The 20,187-nt window shown below is 40.1% G+C and overlaps 2 protein-coding genes and 1 pseudogene across 4 annotated transcripts; 2 read left to right on the top strand and 1 right to left on the bottom strand.

Moving 5' to 3' along the window:
• The first annotated feature begins 5,097 nt into the window (after nt 1–5,097).
• On the top strand, nt 5,098–10,096 carry LOC148717432 (uncharacterized; annotated as a pseudogene).
• A 165-nt stretch (nt 10,097–10,261) lies between these two features.
• LOC111332044 (uncharacterized) lies at nt 10,262–14,537 on the bottom strand. Its single transcript, XM_022937298.2, has 2 exons — nt 14,179–14,537; nt 10,262–13,180 (listed from the first exon to the last, which is right to left on the bottom strand). Exon 2 carries the CDS (start codon nt 13,151–13,153, stop codon nt 11,153–11,155), a length of 2,001 nt encoding a protein of 666 aa, XP_022793033.1. The 5' UTR covers nt 13,154–13,180; nt 14,179–14,537; the 3' UTR covers nt 10,262–11,152.
• Nucleotides 14,538–15,031: 494 nt separating this feature from the next.
• On the top strand, nt 15,032–20,081 carry LOC111332043 (uncharacterized). 3 transcript variants are annotated; one of them, XM_088743044.1, is made up of 2 exons: nt 15,032–15,400; nt 17,310–20,081. In XM_088743044.1, the coding sequence occupies exon 2, from the start codon at nt 17,362–17,364 to the stop codon at nt 19,327–19,329; it is 1,968 nt and encodes a 655-aa protein (XP_088599170.1). In that variant the 5' UTR covers nt 15,032–15,400; nt 17,310–17,361; the 3' UTR covers nt 19,330–20,081. The 3 variants fall into 3 exon arrangements, with proteins under 3 accessions (XP_088599170.1, XP_088599171.1, XP_022793032.2); XM_088743045.1 differs by lacking the exon at nt 15,032–15,400 and adding an exon at nt 15,738–15,924; XM_022937297.2 differs by lacking the exon at nt 15,032–15,400 and adding an exon at nt 16,638–16,761.
• Nucleotides 20,082–20,187: the final 106 nt, after the last annotated feature.

Here is a 20,187-nt window from a genome sequence, read left to right as displayed (position 1 = left end):
TCAGGTGAAATGTACATGGCTTTTACCTTCTGCAGTAAAACAAGTAGAGTATGCGAGAGTGAAGAATATTAATTTTGCGTCGGCCAAGAAAATAAAAAGTAAACTTGACAAGTCAATAGAATCTGTCAATTTCTCGAGCACTGGATCAAGTTCTGCCGCTCAGTCCAATGAACCCACACCTGCAGAGAACAAGCCAGCATTAAAGCCACCATCCAAGGATGAATTGCAGCAATTTTACAAATCACTGACTGAGTGCAGAGTCAAACCGGTTTGCCTCAGTTTGATCCATCCACATTCTGAGTCATTTATTTCTACCACCCAGGATATCAAAGCTATCCCAGATTTGTATGAAAAGAAATATCTTGATTTATCTTACCCTGAACTCCTCCAGGAGTGCTACAAAGTTGATTTAAAGTTATCTGGGGAACAAATAAAGGCAATTGAAAGGGACACTATTCACCAGGCTAGAGGAAGTGCCTTTTTTAGACACAGGGCTGGAAGGATAGGTGCTTCAAAGTGCCGTGCAGCGAGCCACACAGATCCATCACAGCCATCGCAATCTTTGATCAAAACCATATGTTATCCAAATATTTTTCGGTTTAGTACCACAGCCACAAAACATGGATGTAAACACGAAGCGCTAGCTATCGAAGCTTATGAGAAAACCATGAAAGAGACTCATGCAAACTTTGTAGTCACCAAATGTGGGATAATCATTAATAACAATTATCAATTTTTGCATGCAACCCCAGATTTTATTTGTGAGTGTGATTGTTGTGGACAGGGCTGTGGAAAAGTGAAATGCCCCTTCTGCATCGAGGTCCTTGACTTTGACAGTTATGTGCAAATGAAAGCCTCTTGTTTAGAGAAACATGGAGATGAATTTATGTTAAAAAGAGACCATGACTATTACTTTCAATCTCAACAACAAATTCATACTGCTGGGAGAGCTTATTTGGATTTCATTGTGTTTGCCACAGATGGAACATCACATCAGTTTGTGAAGCAAAGACTTTAACCAGACATTAAACACTGCGAAACACAAATCACTAAGCTAGAGACATACTGGAGAATTTGTGTATTGCCAGAAATTTTAGGTCGCTGGTACACTAGAAATATGGACTTAAAATCTCAGATAAGTGCAAGGGAAAGTTGGCCATCAGGTGATTGTTACTGCAGAAAAAGCACAAATGAGGAAACAGTTACCTGTGCTAATCCTGAAGGCAAAGTGTCTATATTCCACCCATCTTGCTTGTGTATTGATAAACTGAAAGTAACAAAAGTCTGGTACTGCCCACACTGTAGAAAGTTATCCCAGTTTGCAAGACCAAAATCCAAGAAAATGCCAGATTTGAAAGATCAGTACATGGCTGAGGCAGCAAAGCTGGATAAGATCTGCGTGTGTCAAAAGAAAGCTGAACCCCATGAATAGTTATTGAAATGTCACAATGAACTATGCTCAAGTGGGAAGTTCTTTCATGTGGCATGCATGTCATACAAAACGGTATCCAAATAATGCTAGAACAACCTGGGTTTGTAATAACTGCAGGATTGCCACACCTAAAAGCAGGCCATCAGAAACTGTCTGCTTCAATTCAGAGACCCCTATAAGCAGTTCATCATCACCAGCCAGCATACCTTCTAAAACCCTTCAAAGTGAGCCATCGACATGTACCTCCATGGGCTCTCAAACCTCAAAAACTAACCCAGATGTCTTATTCATTGGAACTACTAATAACTTAAATGTTGATAAGACAAGTTCACTTCACAGTTTAACTGAAAGGGATTTTGCACTCATTGGAAGTCCTTGTGGATGGTTAGATGGTGCGATAATTCATCAAGCGCAGCTTTGTTTAAAAAAAATAAATCCAAACATTGAGGGATTTCAAAGGCCAACCCTTGGTCTTTGCAAAAACTTTGATGTTGTTGGTGGAGAGTTTGTTCAGTTGTTACACACTGGAGGCAACCATTGGGTTTGCCTGAGCTCAATAGGATGTACTAAGGGCCATGTCAACTTATATGACAGCCTTTTCCATGATGTTATTTGTGATGACATTGAAGAACAAGCACGAGACCCTCTTGGTAATAAGTTCAGGAAACTTTCAGTTGTCCCTGTTCAGCAACAAATGAATGGATCTGACTGTGGTGTGTTTTCTATAGCTTCAGTAATCAGTAATCAAAGTTTAATGTCTTTACGTGGGGTGTTACAATAAACCCTGTGGTATTTGCAATTGTGCAAATCAGGAACCAGAACAATGACAGTATCTATTGTGGTTTCAGAAAATATCCATACCCATCCTACGATGATCATTGAAAATTCAGACGGGGGCAAGGGGGGTCTCAGAAGCCAAAATTTTTAGGGAAAGTGTGAAGCGAAACTGGAAATACCAGAGGGTGTGGAAGGGTTCCAGCTATATTAAACCGTCCTTGGGGAAGGTATGGAAATTTTCTAGAACCACACATTAAAACTTACTAACTAGTGCCAATGGGGAGAAAAAATCTACAAGAGTACTGCTCTTTTCAATCAAAAGGTACGATAAGCGGGCAAAGGTTAAACAGGGCAGAGCACACCCTCACCATCCTATCAATCAAAGGAATTTGGTTCCCCTGATTGCATGTAAGAAATTCAGTCGGAAGTGTACTTTGAAGAATTGTATACTTCTGTCTAAGGACGCCAATGACACGTTCCACGTGAATGTGGACATTGGCAATTTTTCGAGTTTTCTCAACGTCTACAGGATCTAGCTGATTTTTGCCTTTTGTAAATGCAGGGATGTTGGTTTTCAGCATGGCGAAACCACACTTCCTCGTGGACCGTAAACCCTCGGTCGGCAAGGACAAGATCTCCAGGAACTAAGTTCTTTAAAAATCCACATTTCTGTGTGAGAAATTTATCGGATGTACGGCCACCCCATGCCTCACTCACGAATGAAATGGTACCCTGAGGGGTTATGCCAATCAAGACTTTAACAGTGTTATGATGCTTGTAATTCGAAAATGTTTGGGCCCTTGCCAATAAGTTCGATGGTCTGTCAATGAAAACTTCGAAACAGTCAATAATAATACATGTTTTAAGTCCAAATGAATCGATAAAACACCTTGGCATTGTCCTCTGCAGTTGTTCTCTATCTGGCCAGGAAATTAATGATGATAATGTCACATCCATTACAGTCAACCCGCTGACAATAATTCTTGAGACTACTGACCTAGATACATTAAAGCGATATGCAAGGTCTTGATTTGGTACCCCGAGACGCAATTTTATGAGAACCAAGACAAACTCCTGAAATTTACTCAACAGAAGAGGACGTCTAGTTACACGTGGTGACAGGAATGAGAAGCTTTTCTTTAATATCTCTAAGGACGGCAAACCGGTATAAAAACGCACTTTCTCACTATCTCCTTCAAAGTAATCTTCAAAAGCAGTGGATTTCTGAGGCAGCCACGTTTTTTTATTCTAAACATGTAGTCACACTCCGTCTGAGTGCTGCACGATCGGCTGTAACCCTCTGGATCGATCTGTGTTGAGGCAATGTTTTCAACGCTTGCCTTCTCTTCTTTGTCTTCCTCTCCGGTTTCTCCAAAAGTTTCTTCTTCATTTACCATATAAATATCTCTTATTCGCTCTCCAGGCTCATTCACCTTTACAGCTTTCCTTTGCATAGCTTCCTGCTCTTCACGTTCTCTTTCGCCCTGACCGGACCAACACTCAAGGTCTTAAAACAAGTTAGAAGAATATGCTACCTTTCTATATCAAGAAATAGTTAGATACTGTAGTCTTCTCGGATGGGACGAATAAATGGAGGTCCCGTCTCCTGCAGGGTTAGGGGTGGGAGACGTTAATATCCCACGCACGAGATTACTGTGTGATGGATGTCCTCCCCTGGGGTGGTTGCTGGGTGGGAGTTGGCCCTGAAAAGCCCCCATGGGGAGTGGTCGATTAACATATGTATGTATGTATGTATGTATTCGCGTTTTCTCCTCTCGGTAATCCTTTGTGCTCTTTCTTGTTGTTGTTTTTCTTTCCTCTCATCGGATTCCTTTAGCTTGTCGTGCCCCAGATGCAAACTAGGAACCCAGTCTGGGTTTGATCGATCCCATAATTGTGCTGCTTTTCCCGAATGAAAGTGGATACCGCAAAACTGGTCATTTTCTAGAATTTTCTCCGTCAAGTCAGCTCGACTAATGGCAGCTAACCAACGAGTTCGTCTTTCGGTGGACAAAATCTCGGTTTCTTCCCCTTGATTGGTGACAATTTTTGGCACCCGACAAAAGCAAAGCCCTGGATTCTTCTTTTTGTGGTTAGAACAGCCAACGACGAGGCAAAACGAAGGCATCGCTCGAGAAATTACGCTTTCGAATAAAAAAGCTTGCTACAAGTGCTAGATATTTTCACTTCTCCAACATGGCGGCCATAAAATGTCTCTGACGTCATAGTCATGTGACCGCACACACTCTATATCTCCACAACTACTTCCAAATGTAGTCTGCTATAAGGTGAGGTCTGCAAGCACGACCTCAAAGAAATCACTAGCGTGTGCAGTTGCCGAAAAGTTTACTGATTTTTTTTTTAATACCAATCTCGAAGTAATAAAAGCTGTAGATGTGTGCTTTGCGGAGCTCTTCGAGGGTAAGTATGATTTCCATGTAATAAACTACTCTTCAGGTACTGAAGACTTTACGTCAGAAAGACGTTAACATATTTTTCATTTTGAAGTGTAAAAAAATAGGCACTGAAATCCTAACATTCAGTTTAAAACAATTACGACATTTTTTTTTTATATTGACTCTGAAGACTCGCGTTCTCCTGCGTTTTACCTATGATGAATCTTTATTATTTTTCTACCTACTGCAGCTGCCAATGAAAGAGACACAGTATAAAAAAAATTTAAATTCAATGTTCTCAATTTGGCTTTTCTAAAATGTTTTGAACCTTCTCTCTGTAGGTTTTTGTTTGAAAAAGCCAATTTTAGGTACCAGTGGGATCGCGCATTGGAATTACTTTTTTCAACATCACTACCACAAATGATCATTGCTATTGCTATCAAGGGAATGCAAATGTACGGCACATTACTTCGTTTGCTTCATTTTTAATAACGAAACGATGTCGGTGCGATATCATCTTATGGCGGAAAGCCTACTTCAGTTGCACTCATTGTATCGCAATTTTTACTATCGTTCTACAGGTGTTTGAAAACAAAATCGTTTAGAGAAGCAAAAACGTCATGGGGTTCCCTTTCTTTGTTTCCCTTGCTGGCAAGATTTGAAAACTTCAATGACATCTTCCCAGTTGCGAGAAGATCTCAAAAAATAGCCCTCCTCTTCTCGCCTTTTGAACGTAGTTTGCAACTAAAACCAGGAGAATACGACGTCCTCGATGACGTAACAAGCACATTAGGTACATCATGTGCTCATCGATGGGTGTGGTCTTATGTCGTGTGAACTCTTACAGGATGTGCAGAAACTATGCAACCTTCTGTACGCACCTAGCGTTATTGAAGTTAAATTTAAAGGGTTTAGAGGGACCCTAGTTCGTTTCAACGATATGCCAAATCTTCAGGTAAAAGTGCTCTTTAGAAATTCCATGTCGGACTTTTCCTCCTCTCAAAATGATATGAGTGATTGGAACACGCTTGGCATCTTCGGTTTCGCAACCGTACTCACTGGGCTATTTGGACACACTGACGGTGATGTTGTTGGCCGAAGGCGGTGTCTCGCATAAATATCTGGAGACACTTCAGGGAAACTATCATGAGGAGCTAGAACGGTTGGAGGACAAGACATACGCTGGTTCTTCTTACATATAACTGGGAAGGGTAAATTGTTACACATCTTCCAGCAAGAAGGATCGTCACACATTATTGTGCGAGAGTTGCAAAGTCTGAAGATAAAAGAAATTGAAAACATGAAAAACTGTAAACTAGTCAACGAAGACGAAGAACTACACAATATAGATGATCAGTTGGAAGAGAATAACTGCAAAGTAGCTGAGATGGGTGGGCCTCTGTGTGATGTCACAACAACAGACACTTTAGCAGAAGATCCCAGCGCTAATAATAATAATGAAGTAAAAGATTTTAGAATTTTAATACCAGACTCTCGCGTGGTCTATGGGGTCAGCGAACTGTGCGGTCAGCTGAAGCATGGCGAATGTTTCTTTCAACCTACGCAGCACGAAGTGGAGCAAAATAGCTTCTCATTTACTGAGTTTGTCCTGGTGATGCGAAGGCCTTCTTATCATGTGGGAGATGTTCGTGTTTTGAGACTGACTCAAGGAAAGGAAGCTTACAAAGGTCTGTACGATTGTGTCGCGTTTCCTGCAAGAGGGATGCGACCCCATGCCATTGAGTGCGCCAGGGGACGGTTGGGTGGTGACAAGTTCTTCGTGTGCTGGGATCAGGGGTCATACTACGGTTTGCTAGCAGTCCTTACATGAGGTACATAACCAGTTCTTCCTCTAAAATAATTTGGATATATCAACAAAGTTGAAATGGTAAATTGGCCACCGTAATGATTACAAAAGCTGACGTTTCGAGCGTTAGCCCTTCGTCGGAGCGAATAGAGGAATTGTGGGTTGTGTGTGCTTTTAAAGGCAGAAAATGGAGCTACGTTATTGGTGGGTGCATGGCAACGAGAAAAAACATGAATAAATTAGTGGAATGAAAAGCGTTCATTGATCCCTGTGGGATTGAGACTGCCGGTTTGAAAGATGAGCTTTTGTTCAAGATTTTTACGGCTTTCCGTGCCACCTAAGTGCAAGGAAAGACCGCAGATTGCCATATGTTGCTTAGAATGATTAGGTAAATTAAAATGTCTAGCGACTGGTTTAGATGTGTCCTTGTCATTCCTTTCCACGTCTCGAAGGTGTTCTCAGAATCGGTCACCCAGTCTTCTGCCCGTTTCGCCGATGTATATCTTTTTGCAATAAGTGCAAGTTATGCAATAGATTACATTAGCGGAGGTGCACGTGAAGTGATCGGTGATCTTAATGGATCGTTTAGGTCCCGATATTTTATCAGTGTTGTGAATGAAAGGACACGTTTTGCATCGCGCACGAGCGCATTTAAAAGTGCCTGGTTGCTCATTAGTCTGAAAAGAACTTCTGACCAAAAAATTGCCTAAGTTTTTGTCGCGTTTCAATGAAATGGGCGGAGGCTGCGAAAAGATAGTGCTTGTATCTGAATCGTTTTGAAGTAATTTGAAGTTTTTAAGAATGATGGATTTAAGTGAGTGGTTGTGAGGGTGAAACGTGAGAGTGAATGGAATGCGGTCGGAATCTTCCTTATGCGACGTTTGTAGTGCTGAATGTCGATCCATAAGTTGAGCGCGGTGGCAACCCGCTTGAACAACGGAAGCAGGGTAACCACGTTTATCGAAGAACTGGCACATTGACTCTGATTTGTGGTGAAAATCAGAGTCATTACTACATAAACGACGAAGTCTTAGAAACTGAGAAAAAGGAATGGAATTCTTAACGTGAGATGGATGAGAAGACGAATATAACAAGTAATTATGCGAGTCTGTAGGTTTGTAATACACACTAGTGCATAAACCGTTGCCTTCAATTGAAACTTTGACGTCTAAAAAGGATAAAGAATTGTCAGAAATTTCCCAAATCTATTTCAGAGCCGGGTGAAAAGAAATGACTGCAGTTATGAATTGAGTAAGCTCCTCTCTGGTAGAGGAGGTAGCGCCGATACAGTCGTCGATGTAGCGACCGTAGAGTTCAGGTTTGGACCCGTTGTATTGGCTGAAAAATTGATGTTCGACAAAACCTACAAAAAGATTCGCATAGCTCAACTTATTGATCGACATTCAGCACTACAAACGTCGCATAAGGAAGATTCCGACCGCATTCCATTCACTCTCACGTTTCACCCTCACAACCACTCAGTTAAATCCATCATTCTTAAAAACTTCAAATTACTTCAAAACGATCCAGATATAAGCACTATCTTTTCGCAGCCTCCGCTCATTTCATTCAAACGCGACAAAAACTTAGGCAATTTTTTGGTCAGAAGTTCTTTTCAGACTAATGAGCAACCAGGCACTTTTAAATGCGCTCGTGCGCGATGCAAAACGTGTCCTTTCATTCACAACACTGATAAAATATCGGGACCTAAACGATCCATTAAGATCACCGGTCACTTCACGTGCACCTCCGCTAATGTAATCTATTGCATAACTTGCACTTATTGCAAAAAGATATACATCGGCGAAACGGGCAGAAGACTAGGTGACCGATTCCGAGAACACCTTCGAGACGTGGAAAGGAATGACAAGGACACATCTAAACCAGTCGCTAGACATTTTAATTTACCTAATCATTCTAAGCAACATATGGCAATCTGCGGTCTTTCCTTGCACTTAGGTGGCACGGAAAGCCGTAAAAATCTTGAACAAAAGCTCATCTTTCAAACCGGCAGTCTCAATCCCACAGGGATCAATGAACGCTTTTCATTCCACTAATTTATTCATGTTTTTTCTCGTTGCCATGCACCCACCAATACCGTAGCTCCATTTTCTGCCTTTAAAAGCACACACAACCCACAATTCCTCTATTCGCTCCGACGAAGGGCTAACGCTCGAAACGTCAGCTTTTGTAATCATTACGGTGGCCAATTTACCATTTCAACTTTGTTGATATATCCAAATTATTTCGTTACTCCCACCGACGCAGCCCCAAACAGTTTCTTTCGAAACTATCAGCCTTTCTTCCTCTAAAATAGCCCGCAAATTGTCAGAGGTCACTAAGGGCCTCCCGTGCGTGGAGAGGAAGCCTGTTAGTGACTTGGAAGCAAGGAAAAAGCAGCACAAAGCACACCACGTGCTCGTGAAACATTTTGTTCATTTTAGGGAATACGAAAATTTGCGCCAAAAAGCATTAGAGCTACTTTTGAAGTATGCGTCGTTATTTGGTTTAACGTGTGCCAAATGCGAATTGGTCAAAAAAATGCTTCTCAAAGACTTCGACTGGAGCGAGTATTACGATCAAGTTAAGGAAAAGTTGATTGAGCTTGAAGAAGGCTACGAGATAGAGATACAAGGACTCACCAAATTTTCGCGTTCAACTCCACTCCCTTCTTCATCTCACAATCCTGGTACCCTCGATCGGCTGTTAATCTCTCGGCTCCAGTGGAAGAAATCATCATTTCTACCCGGCCATGATGTCTGGAATAAGATGAAGGCGAAAAGCGCTACATTTATTGCATCTCAGATTTCGTAGTTCAACCATGAAAACAGTATAAAAGCAATTACTGAAACTGTGTTTTGCATTAAAAGTAAAGTGTTACCATTTTTAACTACTTTTTATGGTATTCAGATATTTTAGAATTTCATCTTTATGGCTTAGGCGATGTCGCATATTTATCTGATTTAATTACAATTTCAATGGGAATTGTATGATTCAAACACTTTAACCATTTACTCCTGAGCTGCTGGGCCTGTCTGAGACAGGTGATTACCGCTGTAGCTTACTGCGTGATTTGCTGTCAAGCGTAAGTCTAACAGACATTTCTATATTAGCTCCTAACTGCTTAAAATCCCTCAAAGTTTTCATCTTAGTGAAGACTTGAAGTTTATGTTTACATGTTGATGTTTCTTTATTGGGTTCAGTTATTTTACACTTACATAAGTAAGCCGAAAATTCTACCCGCGTAAGGAAAAGTGTATGGCTGTACCTATTACGATATAGCGAACAGCTGCATGGATCTCAAAGACTGCAGCAAAGGGAAAAAGCAATTTCAATGGCGACTTAAAACGCTAAAAATTTATTTAAAAAATGCGGGTATAAGCAAAACCATACAAGATGATTCCGGATGCTTGGATTTGAGTACCTACAATTTGATTGACTAACAAGATTCGAGTATGTCTAGTACGAATTGAAATAAATTCATATCATTAGATAATTACATTCTTGCAGCTGTACTGCACTTTCAGTCAATTTGGAAGATGTGCTGAATAGATATCAATGGGTGCATAAGTGTACCAAAGTGCAGTAGTTGCAGTGATAGAAACTGAAATAGATTTATGTCAAAAATTACATCAGCCAAAATATACCTTTTAAGTTCATTAATAAACTCGGCAGGATAGAGAAGGCGTAGGGTTTATTTGTTCGTTTTTGATATTTCATTTCTTAGTTGTTGCTTGGTCTTTTGGAGCAATTGCTTCCTATATTGTTTTATAGAATTCACTGAATGGTCCCAAACGCGCAGAGTGTTGACTTCTCAGGTGATAAAAGTGGAATATCACGTTGTAAAGGTTAAAATCACCTTTTTTTTTTAATTCCCAATATTTTGCTGCTCTAACAGAGATTCGCTAAAAAAAAAAATAAAAAAAGTCACGGTACCTTTGCGCAAAACACTCACACAAAGACCAATTTACACATTATACAAAATCTCGCTAAATTTTACAAACTTCAATTACATGTGGTACTCATGACCTCATTCAGGCCTTCGTTATGACCCTATATTGGAGAAGTCTAAAAATATAAGTACGGAAAAACCTGAATCCTAGATCCAAACATTCTAACAAATTTTTCGACGTGGCAATTTGATTTTCATCGAAGTAAACTGTTTGTAAAAGAGCTAGCCGAGAAATGATTAAGACAGGAAATATGTTATTGAAAATGATGGCTGGGAAGCAATTTAAAGCTAGTATCAGAAGAGATACTTTGAAAGCCTCTATCAGTTTCGACTTCTAGTAATACAACTGCACAATATAAAAACCACCAACGTACTCAGTGTCAAATTAAAAATGTCTACCATCATATTTTTTGAGTGGACGTTTGGTCTGTATCTTCTCGGAGACCACTACTCAGGTTATCTATTAATCTTCATTGGTAACTTCTTCTCTGTTACGAATATTCTTTGACGACCTGCAGTGTATTGAGTTACGAGTTAACTATGTGCTGAGTAGAAGTAATAAACCAGTTATATCACCGGTATTTTAAGTTTCTACGGTAAATTTTAGACCTCCATTAAAAAGCTGCCTCCAACAGCGCCCTAAGAAGTTATTGTTCCATTCTGAAGAGCTCTATAACAAATGTGGCGGACATGAAACACGACGTTTTCGCGATATCAAACAGGGTCTTACTTCTCAGCGCGCTTTCACAATTGATTATAGTTTTGACGCTGCTCTTCTGGTTTGTAATTCATGGAGCTAAAAACTCATTCAAATGATTAGTCATTTCATCACAAAGTGCTTGTAGATCTGAAGTACAAAATCTATCAGCAGATCCTTCGCTTTCTTGCGCCTTAGAGCTCTGCTTCTTCTTCTTGTATTCTCTATCAAGCTTTCTAAGATACTTTTCGATGTCATCCCTCTGAGCATTCCAGTCAGTGCTCTGAGACAAGTACTTTCCGAGTGTCTCACATTCTGGACACGACGGCGATTCTTTAAGAAACGAAAAGTTTTTGAAATGCTCCTTTACACTTAAAATTAAGTCATCGCTGCTTTTAAACTCGGCAAAATACCTTATCAGCTCTTTCTGAAATGAGATATCTTCCTTGTGACGATCCCGTGTGGTTGAAGGTACACTTGTATCAGTTGTTATAGCTGTTCTTGCTTCTGGTGTCTCTGCTTTGTCTGTCTCAATTACACTAGCTGTATCTGTGCTTGCTTCTGGTGTATCTGCTTTGTCTGTCTCAGTTACGCTAGCTCCATCTGTGCTTGCTTCTAGTGTATCTGCTTTGTCTATCTCAGTTACAGTTCCTGTATCTGTTAATTCTTCAGAAGGTCTACCACAACCAAGTAATGACAAGAGGTTCGGAATGGAAAAGTTTCTCGAAGAACTTGGAGTGGATTGCTTCAAGAGATTGCTATCCCAGGTAACGAAATATTTGCCGGGAACTGCTTGCGCTTTGGTTTGGGATGGCAAAACAATGCAGTCTTTAAGGTGGGTGTATTGTCCATGACTATCGCGTACAACTTCAAGCTCTTGAATATCTGATGCCGAATAGCATGGCTCAGGAATAACGAGGACTTTTTCTACAAACTCAAACAATTCTTTATCTTGAAGGTTCAGACTATCCAAGTCAGGTGCAAAGACACATTGGTTAGACTTGAGCTTATTCTTTTGATTCTTATAAGGATCAACGATACCGAAGACTTCTCGCGATTGGCTGACAAGGATTTTAAGGGAATCGTCTACTTCTTTCATTTTATTGATTTCGTTGCTCTTCATCTGGCCGATGGTTTCCTTTACAACAGGTGTCAGTCCATCCTCTGTCATCTCAAAGATGTCTTTTCGTCCAATCAGCCGAAGGAAGTACTTCGCATGCGTCTCTGATCCTGTTCCGAGTTTTTCCAACATTTCGTAGTAAAATCTTTGAAGTTCCTTTAAATAATCACTTGCCACACCTCGTTCTCTCAGAAACATCACAGTGTAAAGATTTAGATAACCCATCTCATACGGTTTGGAGTAGTCAATGATACCTATTGTCACTGGGTCACCATAGTTATTCATTGACTCTGAAGTATTGAACAGGACTTCTATTTCTTCCTTCATTTCCTCCGTAAGCAGTACTTTGGAACGTATTTCATGGTCCAGAACGAGTTTACCAGAAAATCCTGGACAAATGACTTGTACAACACTAGGGCTCTTGGAACTAATTTGTTTCGCAAGTTCAGGGGAAATAAACCCACTCATCTCGGTGTTTTCAGCGTTGTTTTTAAATTCAGTCTTCTCCTTCTTTAGCTGCAAGCTTCTTTTCAATGGCTCAAACAAGTCTTTGATGGAAGTTATCTGATCGGGGCACGGGAGGCCAAAGTTGCCAAACTTTTTTCGCCTCTCACTGATTTGCTTGTCCGTTTCAGCGATCAAAAAGCATGTTTTATCCTTCAATTGCACGTCAGAAAATCCTAGAAAGCAATACCTCGAGTCGTCGTATTGGATAGTTTTGGTTAATGTTTCAATTATTTCACATGCAGTATAAGACGAAAACTTGACCATTAAGAGTTTTTCCCACACATTCTGTCTACCATGTTCATTTCCTTCCGATTCCAGCTGGTTAATCATGAGAGAGTTCTTTACTTCTTGGATTTCGAGAGTTTGAGAACCTTTCTTCAGGTTCACACGTCTTACATAAAGTTTCCCATCGCATGGACATTTCAAACGAGGGGTTTCACACTCGATAAACAAAGGTCCGGCCATGCCAGGGAAGCCTTTCTTCGAGTAAACCTGTTGAAGGAAGGCAATCATGAGCCAGACTTTCAAGGAAAAAAGGAGCATGATATAACGACCTTAAAGGTCAACCACTTCTTGGTTCTGTTCAGTTTTATTCCAGCTAATTTTGCTATCAAAAAATTATTTTCGACTTGAAAGAAAAAATTTTTTTGCGGTAATGAAGAAAAACACTAGTCGAATGTATTGAATACGTAACAGTGCTGAAGTAAAACACGGATGACTGATGCCATTATTGCTATGAAAATGATAAGGCAGCCAATAAAAGTTTTACCTTTACATATTATATTGTTGTATATTATTACAATGTACTGTCAGCCACTGAAATCTGCTCGATTTGACATAGTGACTTTTATTTCCCTCAGACATTGCCCCTGCTACTCCAGATTCGGCAAGTACAATACCATTTTTTTGGCAATCTCTCGCGTAGCTTGGAAAGAGGGGATCTGACTGTTTCAATACAACACTCAACAATAGACTGAACAGAAATAATTCCACCTGAAAATTATAATCTTAAAAGAAACCCCTTGTAAACTTATGTGGTGAACTGTGAACTAAACCTGAAGTTTTCCCCTCTATTTAACTTTCACTCCAACACATCAATGCATTAAAACAAATTTCGAGGAATTTTCCCCAGACTGAAAGCTTTACGCAAACGTTTCGAACGACTTACCTCATTCAGGATTAAAATTTACAATGAAGAATCTATCGCCACTCATTTTCGTGCTCAAAACAAACCAGTAAGTTAACTTGAATTTAGCTACGTCGGATGAGAAACTTAAAGTTGAAAGTGGTCTCGGTTATGTGAAACTATCAATAAGCTATCTGAAATGTCGTTTCTCGCTTGTAAGAACTCATTCAACAAAACATTCCTTAGCTCTGAAACGATCTGTCAATAGCTGTTCCGACAGTGAAGGGCTTAAGTGTTCATAATCGCTGAGTAATATGGCAGTCAACATTTCATAGTAATGACAATGGACAGTGGCTAAAAATACCTGCAATCTAACGTCCTCTTCACATATCACATTCAGTCTTCTGTCCTTTGTTAATAGAATGCAGAGAAATACGCTGATGCAGCGAACCACTTCCTTACAGCCCAGGACACCTCTTAATTGTTGTTTGTAATCGATCGAAACCGAAAGTTGGGGCAGTCCTCGGGTTAATCTGAGAGATTACTTTTCGAGGGAAAGTTTGACTCTTCTCTAGTCGCTTTGTTATCAAGATTACACGTTTAGCGTCATGGCAGTTTTATGTTTACCTTTTAACATCTGAAGCTTCGTATGGAATGCTTGAAAAGCGACGGTCCATATAAAACGAGGGCTGATTTCTGAGAAAAAGACTTGATTGACAAAGCATATGCTGACAGATTGCAAAATGACAACGCAAACAAAGGGCTGTTGGTTTCGTAAATCAAGTCAATCGGAAAGGTAATTAATGGGCAACGAACCATAAATATGTTGTGGGGTTGAGAGTGGGTAGTCTTCCGGCTGTAATTTTCTTTCGGCGCGGGAAAAAGTTTGGACACCTGTTAGCAAAGCATGATATTTTTCGACGCTAATAGTTTGTACTTGAATTGTTTTATGTATTTTCCTAACATTAATCCTTTCTTTTTTTAATTAACATTTAGTACTTTCACTACCCCCGCCGCCACCACCTCCTCTAGAAGAATGTATTTTCTAACGATTCTTCTTTGCTAAGGTCGGAAAGGTCGTGGATCGTAGACGAAAAACATCCGCACATTGAAAAGACTTTTTATAGATATGTCAGTTGTGCGGGAGGAGCATATACCGGAGATGTCAAGATAACCAAACAGCACTCTCTCGGCATTGTGTTTATTCGATTGCGGTATTTCCGAGAAACTCAATTTCTAAATCGATATCAGTAATACGTTATTAAAATGATAGTTAAGGGGCTCTCAATTATAAGGAAGCAGGAAAATTAAGCAGGAAATAAAACACAAAAAGGGCATCAAAAAAGGTTCTGCAACATGCAACTACCGCGGAAAAACAATAAAACGATTGAAGGAACTCTGCATGACTGCCTACATTCTAAGGGAATTTCCCGAACACATTGTCATATGCATGCAAATTCAGCACAAGATGAACCAGAATCAGTTTGTGACGCTTTTAGTAGCAGAAATACATCGAGTCAAGATTATCAAGTTACATCTGGAGAGTCGGTTGAGGGGGAGAAAAAATTTACCAGCAAAGTTACAAGGTAGGAAAGTAAGAGGTTTGCTTGTTTTACGAATTCCCAGGCAGAGTAGGTAATCAGTAGTCGTAAATCAACCAGACAGTCGAATTTGGTTGTCAAAAGGTGACTCGAAGGGTAATTAAAGCATCGCTCATATGTACTGAATGCTTGCCACTGATAATGTCGGTAAAAATTCAGTCTCTTTCGCTGAAACGAACGATTAAACATGAGTTCATTCTGGTGGAGTCAGGTCAACTCAATATTTGTCATAGTCTACCATAAAAAAATATACATATATATTTTATTACGTCTAGCACCCCATTAAAGCTTGCTTAAAAGAGACCCAGATAAACAAGAGGCGATTTTTCTCGGTCGAGGCGTCTCTTCTTCAGTGGGAACAGGGCCCTGAAGGAGTAAAGTGCTCCCTTGCATCGCGAAATATAATGCACTGGTGGCATGAATCCAATGCCTCTCTTGGCAAACATTCGCTCACGCGTCGCAAAGACACGCTTTACGACTGAAAATAGCTAATTGGCGGGCGGAAGTTGGTAAGTTCGAGTCTCGGAAGGATTCATGTATCCTGTTCAACGCTTGCGGTAGCCGTATTTCATACCTCTAGACGATGAAACGCATAGTTTATATGTTTATGTATTTGAATAAATCGGGGAATTTCTCTTCAATAGGGCTAAACTTCAGTTGCAAATTAATCATAGAAGCAAGGAAAAATTTGAAACACACGTGTGCTTCGCACTTTCGCTGTAAAATTTCACTTTCGTTTTAACTGACAGAACTTCAGAATTGACGAATTCCGAAAACAAACTGTAAGAGAAAGAGAGATTTCATATGTCAAAACAAGAGTTGATCATCAATCGGAAAACCCTTTTGTAAAAGGTGATGTAATTAAAGAATTAAGAATTTCTTTTTGGCGAGAATTCGTTCGCGCGCATCTTAGCCTGAAAGAACTCTTCATACCTCAAAAACCCATATCTGTCAAAAGCTTAAACCTTTGATAGGGAAGGAAAAAAATCAATAAGAAGCATTTTTTGAATAAGCTTCTCGTAAAACCTTGATGGTCGGTGAAAGGAACCGAAAGTGATGACACCGCGGGAATTTTTCCTGACATTCTAAATAATAGATCAAACAGAATACAAAGCCTGACAAACAAGTTAGCATCCTGATTGGTTCCACCAAATATCTTAAAACGTTTACAAAAATCAGTGAGGCCAATATTAGTATGAAGGGGAATGTCCCTGTCGTTTCTGATCTTAAATGGTATGCAAATTCAACTAATGCGCGTACGAGGCACACACACAGGTCATAATAACTCCAGAAAAGATTTAGATATAAACACTTGTACTTGGTTAACAAGAGTTTAGACAAGCAGGGTAAGGGACTCAATTATTAGTAATTGAAATCATTCAATCAATATCACTATCGGTTAAGAATGATATTTTTTTGGGATTTTACTGCCGAGCATCCAGTTCTAGCCTTGTGGACAGATAGTGTTCCGTATACCTATTTCAGATTAATCTTTCAGCGAAAGCGCAACATTAATTCCTTCGGAGCCCCCTACCTCAACTACGGCTTAATTACAAATTATATACAAGGTGTCTTAAGTTAGTGTACACAAATCCTCCAATTCAGCAATATTGTATGCTATGATATGATGATTTGATAATTCACCTATGATATTTAAATGAAGAATCGATAATTTCGTCTAACGGATATTGATTAAAATAATCCTTGTCTTGAAGGGGGCATACATATTTAAGTTAGTAACAAGGAAAGAGTGTTACATTTTGAAATTATATGGCACGCGAGCCTCTTTCCAGAAATGAACCTATTGCCTGAGTGTGTTAGGGAATCTTATCGGCGCTCACACCGTTTGTAAATATATTTCATTTATTCAAGCTCTGAATCTGTTTTATCATAGGATATAGAGTCTAATATATCCGATCCCTGCCGGACTACAAAATATACATCAAATGGCCTTCCATTTATGTATAGACGTATCAGACGTTGATAGGCCAGAAAGGACTGCCCAGGATGATATCCACCTAATTCATGTTCAGTTCCATGGCACTGGTCAAAATGACTTTAATGTGGAGTATGAAAAGCACAAAAGCACCCTGCTGACAGAATACCTGAGAAAACGCGATGGGCCTGACTTTCACGAAAATCTTATGAAGCTGACTTTTAATATCACGCCTGTCGAAGATGCAAATAACTTCTGCCTAAGCGTTTTGGAAAGGGGAATATTTTGTCGTCAACGTTCATACCTCTACTTAGGCCACTCAGATGAGCAGTTGCGAAAAAAATCTTGTTACTTTATTGCAGCAACACATAAAGAAATCCACGGTCTCTTGTCACAGTTTGGAGACTTTTCTGATGAGAAAAACCTAGCAAGGCGGGCCAGGAAAATCGCTATGCTCTTTTCACCGTTAACCAAAACTGTGAAATTGGCTGAAAGGGACTACAAAGTCGAACCAGATGTGACAGGTGGAGTTTTCTACTCGTATACTTTCACCGATGGATGTGGTTTCATGTCTGTAAAATTCGCTTCCGAAGTGCAAAACGTCTTAAATCTTGACTACAAGCCTAGTGCCGTCCACGTACGCTACCGAGGAAACGAGGGAATGTTAGTTCTTAAAGAAGATCTGAAAGAAGTCAAAGTGCAGTTCCACAACTCAATGCAAAAGTTCCGGGACCCTGATGGGAAAAAGCCCGAGGTTCTTAATCTCGTCAATGTCATGGATTATTCAAGCCCATACGTCAGTGGTTATCTTAACTCTAGGATGATTATGTTGCTGGAAGAACGAGGTGTGTCAGCCCAGAATCTAGAGGCCTTACAAGATGGCTACCATGAGTTGCTGGAAGGCATATGTCGAAAAACCTCAGAGTATTTCCTGCAGTTAAAGGGAAAGTTTGATCTTCTGAAGGAAATCCAAGACAAAGGAATTGACGATGACATAAGAAAGCACCTTCAGCATTTACAGAGGTGGGAACTGGAAGAAATGGAGAGAGCTTCGTTCACAAGAGTTCTTGTCCCCAACTCTCGAGAAGTGTTTGCTGTGTGTGATCCTCTCAACAAGTTGAACTACGGTGAGTGCTACTTCAATCCTACTGTCGCAGGTGACAAGACAGAAAGTTTTACTGCCGGCCAGAAATTTGTGGTGATGCGAAGCCAGTGTTACCATCCAGGAGATGTGCGTGTCTTGAAAATGACCGACAAAAGAGAAGGGTACGAGAAACTGAGGGACTGTCTGGTGTTGCCCGTCAAAGCCTCGCGCTCGCATGCGTTTGAATGTTTCGGAGGTAATGTGGGTGGAAACAAATTCTTCGTCAGCTGGGATCGAAGCATCCTTCCAAGCAGAAAAGAGAAACCATGCAACTATTCGCCCTCCATTGCAGCTAAAATCTCTGCAGCTACAGCTCACCCTATCCTAACAGTTACTTCGAAGTTAAAGAGAACGAACCCAAGCAAAGAAGTGAAAGACCGAGAGGAAATGGAGCAGTATTTTGCCACATATTCTGATCACACATTAAAAGAGATCGAACAGGCATACATGCAATGTGCAATGACATCAGGCCCTTCATCCAAACCATGTCGACATCTCAGCAAGATGTTGTACCGAGCCACCACCCTTGGAGAGGATCTTCAGAATTTGAAGAATGAGCTCAACAGCATGGAACCAGGGAAACCCTCAGGAAGTCTACCTACTTACCATGATCCAAAGCACATAAATAAAGATTCGGATACGAAGCATGAAAAAAGCGCAATCAATGAAGCTTCAAGAGAGCAAGTGAGCCCTACAAGAAATCAATCAACAAGGTTAACAGTACCTTTGGATTCCTACGACAGTGGCTCAGGAGATTCCTGTCGCCGTGGTGATAAAATATGGAGAAAGATTGACGATAAAGCCAAAGAATTTGTTCACCGTATGCAGCGTTAAATGAGGAAGAGCGTCGTGTAATGTTCAGGGAGAGGTCATGGGGGCAGTTGTCGACATCCGCTTCATTAGGGGTGGCTCATGATAGTAGCCGTTTACTTTGCGGAAGGTACATCGTCGAAATAACAGTCAAGATTATCCTGGAAAAAAATTGAACTAACTTTGAAATCATCAGAGTGACTATTCAGTTTTATAAAAGGTTCACCGACAACGTTAACAAGGATTAATCCAATGATTTTATTTTAAGAACTAAAAACAGCGTTCGCCTAAGTTCGAGACCTGTTAGAGCGACATGATTATTACAATATACCTTACTATACATTACCTTACGCAACGTTTTGGAAAAAAAAAAAAAAAGAATGCGCAACTGATCGAAACTCTAATTGTTCTGTATGTCAATAACAGAAAGGAAGCTGCTGCGCTTACTCTTTCGTTGGATGGTCACGCATACCCATCGCTGGATGGTCACGCAACGGTTTCTTCTCGGCTCTTTACCATCTGACTACACAATTATGTAAAATATGTACTATAAACTGTTCTTAGCTTCTTTATGTTCTATTATAAACTATTAGAGAGACTATACATAAGAATTTTTCTAGATATTATAGCCATACACGTGGAAAATCGATGGGTAATGTTATATGATGAGCGTACAATAGAACGAGTATGTCTGTGTAGAGGTCGTTTGTGGCAAAATCTTAATCTTAGACATATGAGTTAGCCTTAAATGTAGAAAAGATTCATTGTTTTATAATTACAGCTTTCGAGTGTTGTATTTTTAGTTAATTTCCCCATCGCTGCGGCTAGATTTGGCAAACATTTAATGAGGTTTTGTACCATCAAAGTAGGGATAAAACAATG

Source organism: Stylophora pistillata, chromosome 13, assembly GCF_964205215.1.
Source record: "Stylophora pistillata chromosome 13, jaStyPist1.2, whole genome shotgun sequence".
Classification (NCBI taxonomy): Eukaryota; Metazoa; Cnidaria; class Anthozoa; order Scleractinia; family Pocilloporidae; genus Stylophora; species Stylophora pistillata.
This window is presented reverse-complemented; position numbering and strand designations above follow the sequence as displayed.

Bases quoted from the DNA above. Each gene is read 5' to 3' on its own strand.
- LOC111332044 (XM_022937298.2), bottom strand. From the start codon at position 13,153: ATGGCCGGACCTTTGTTTATCGAGTGTGAAACCCCTCGTTTGAAATGT.
- LOC111332043 (XM_088743044.1), top strand. From the start codon at position 17,362: ATGGCCTTCCATTTATGTATAGACGTATCAGACGTTGATAGGCCAGAA.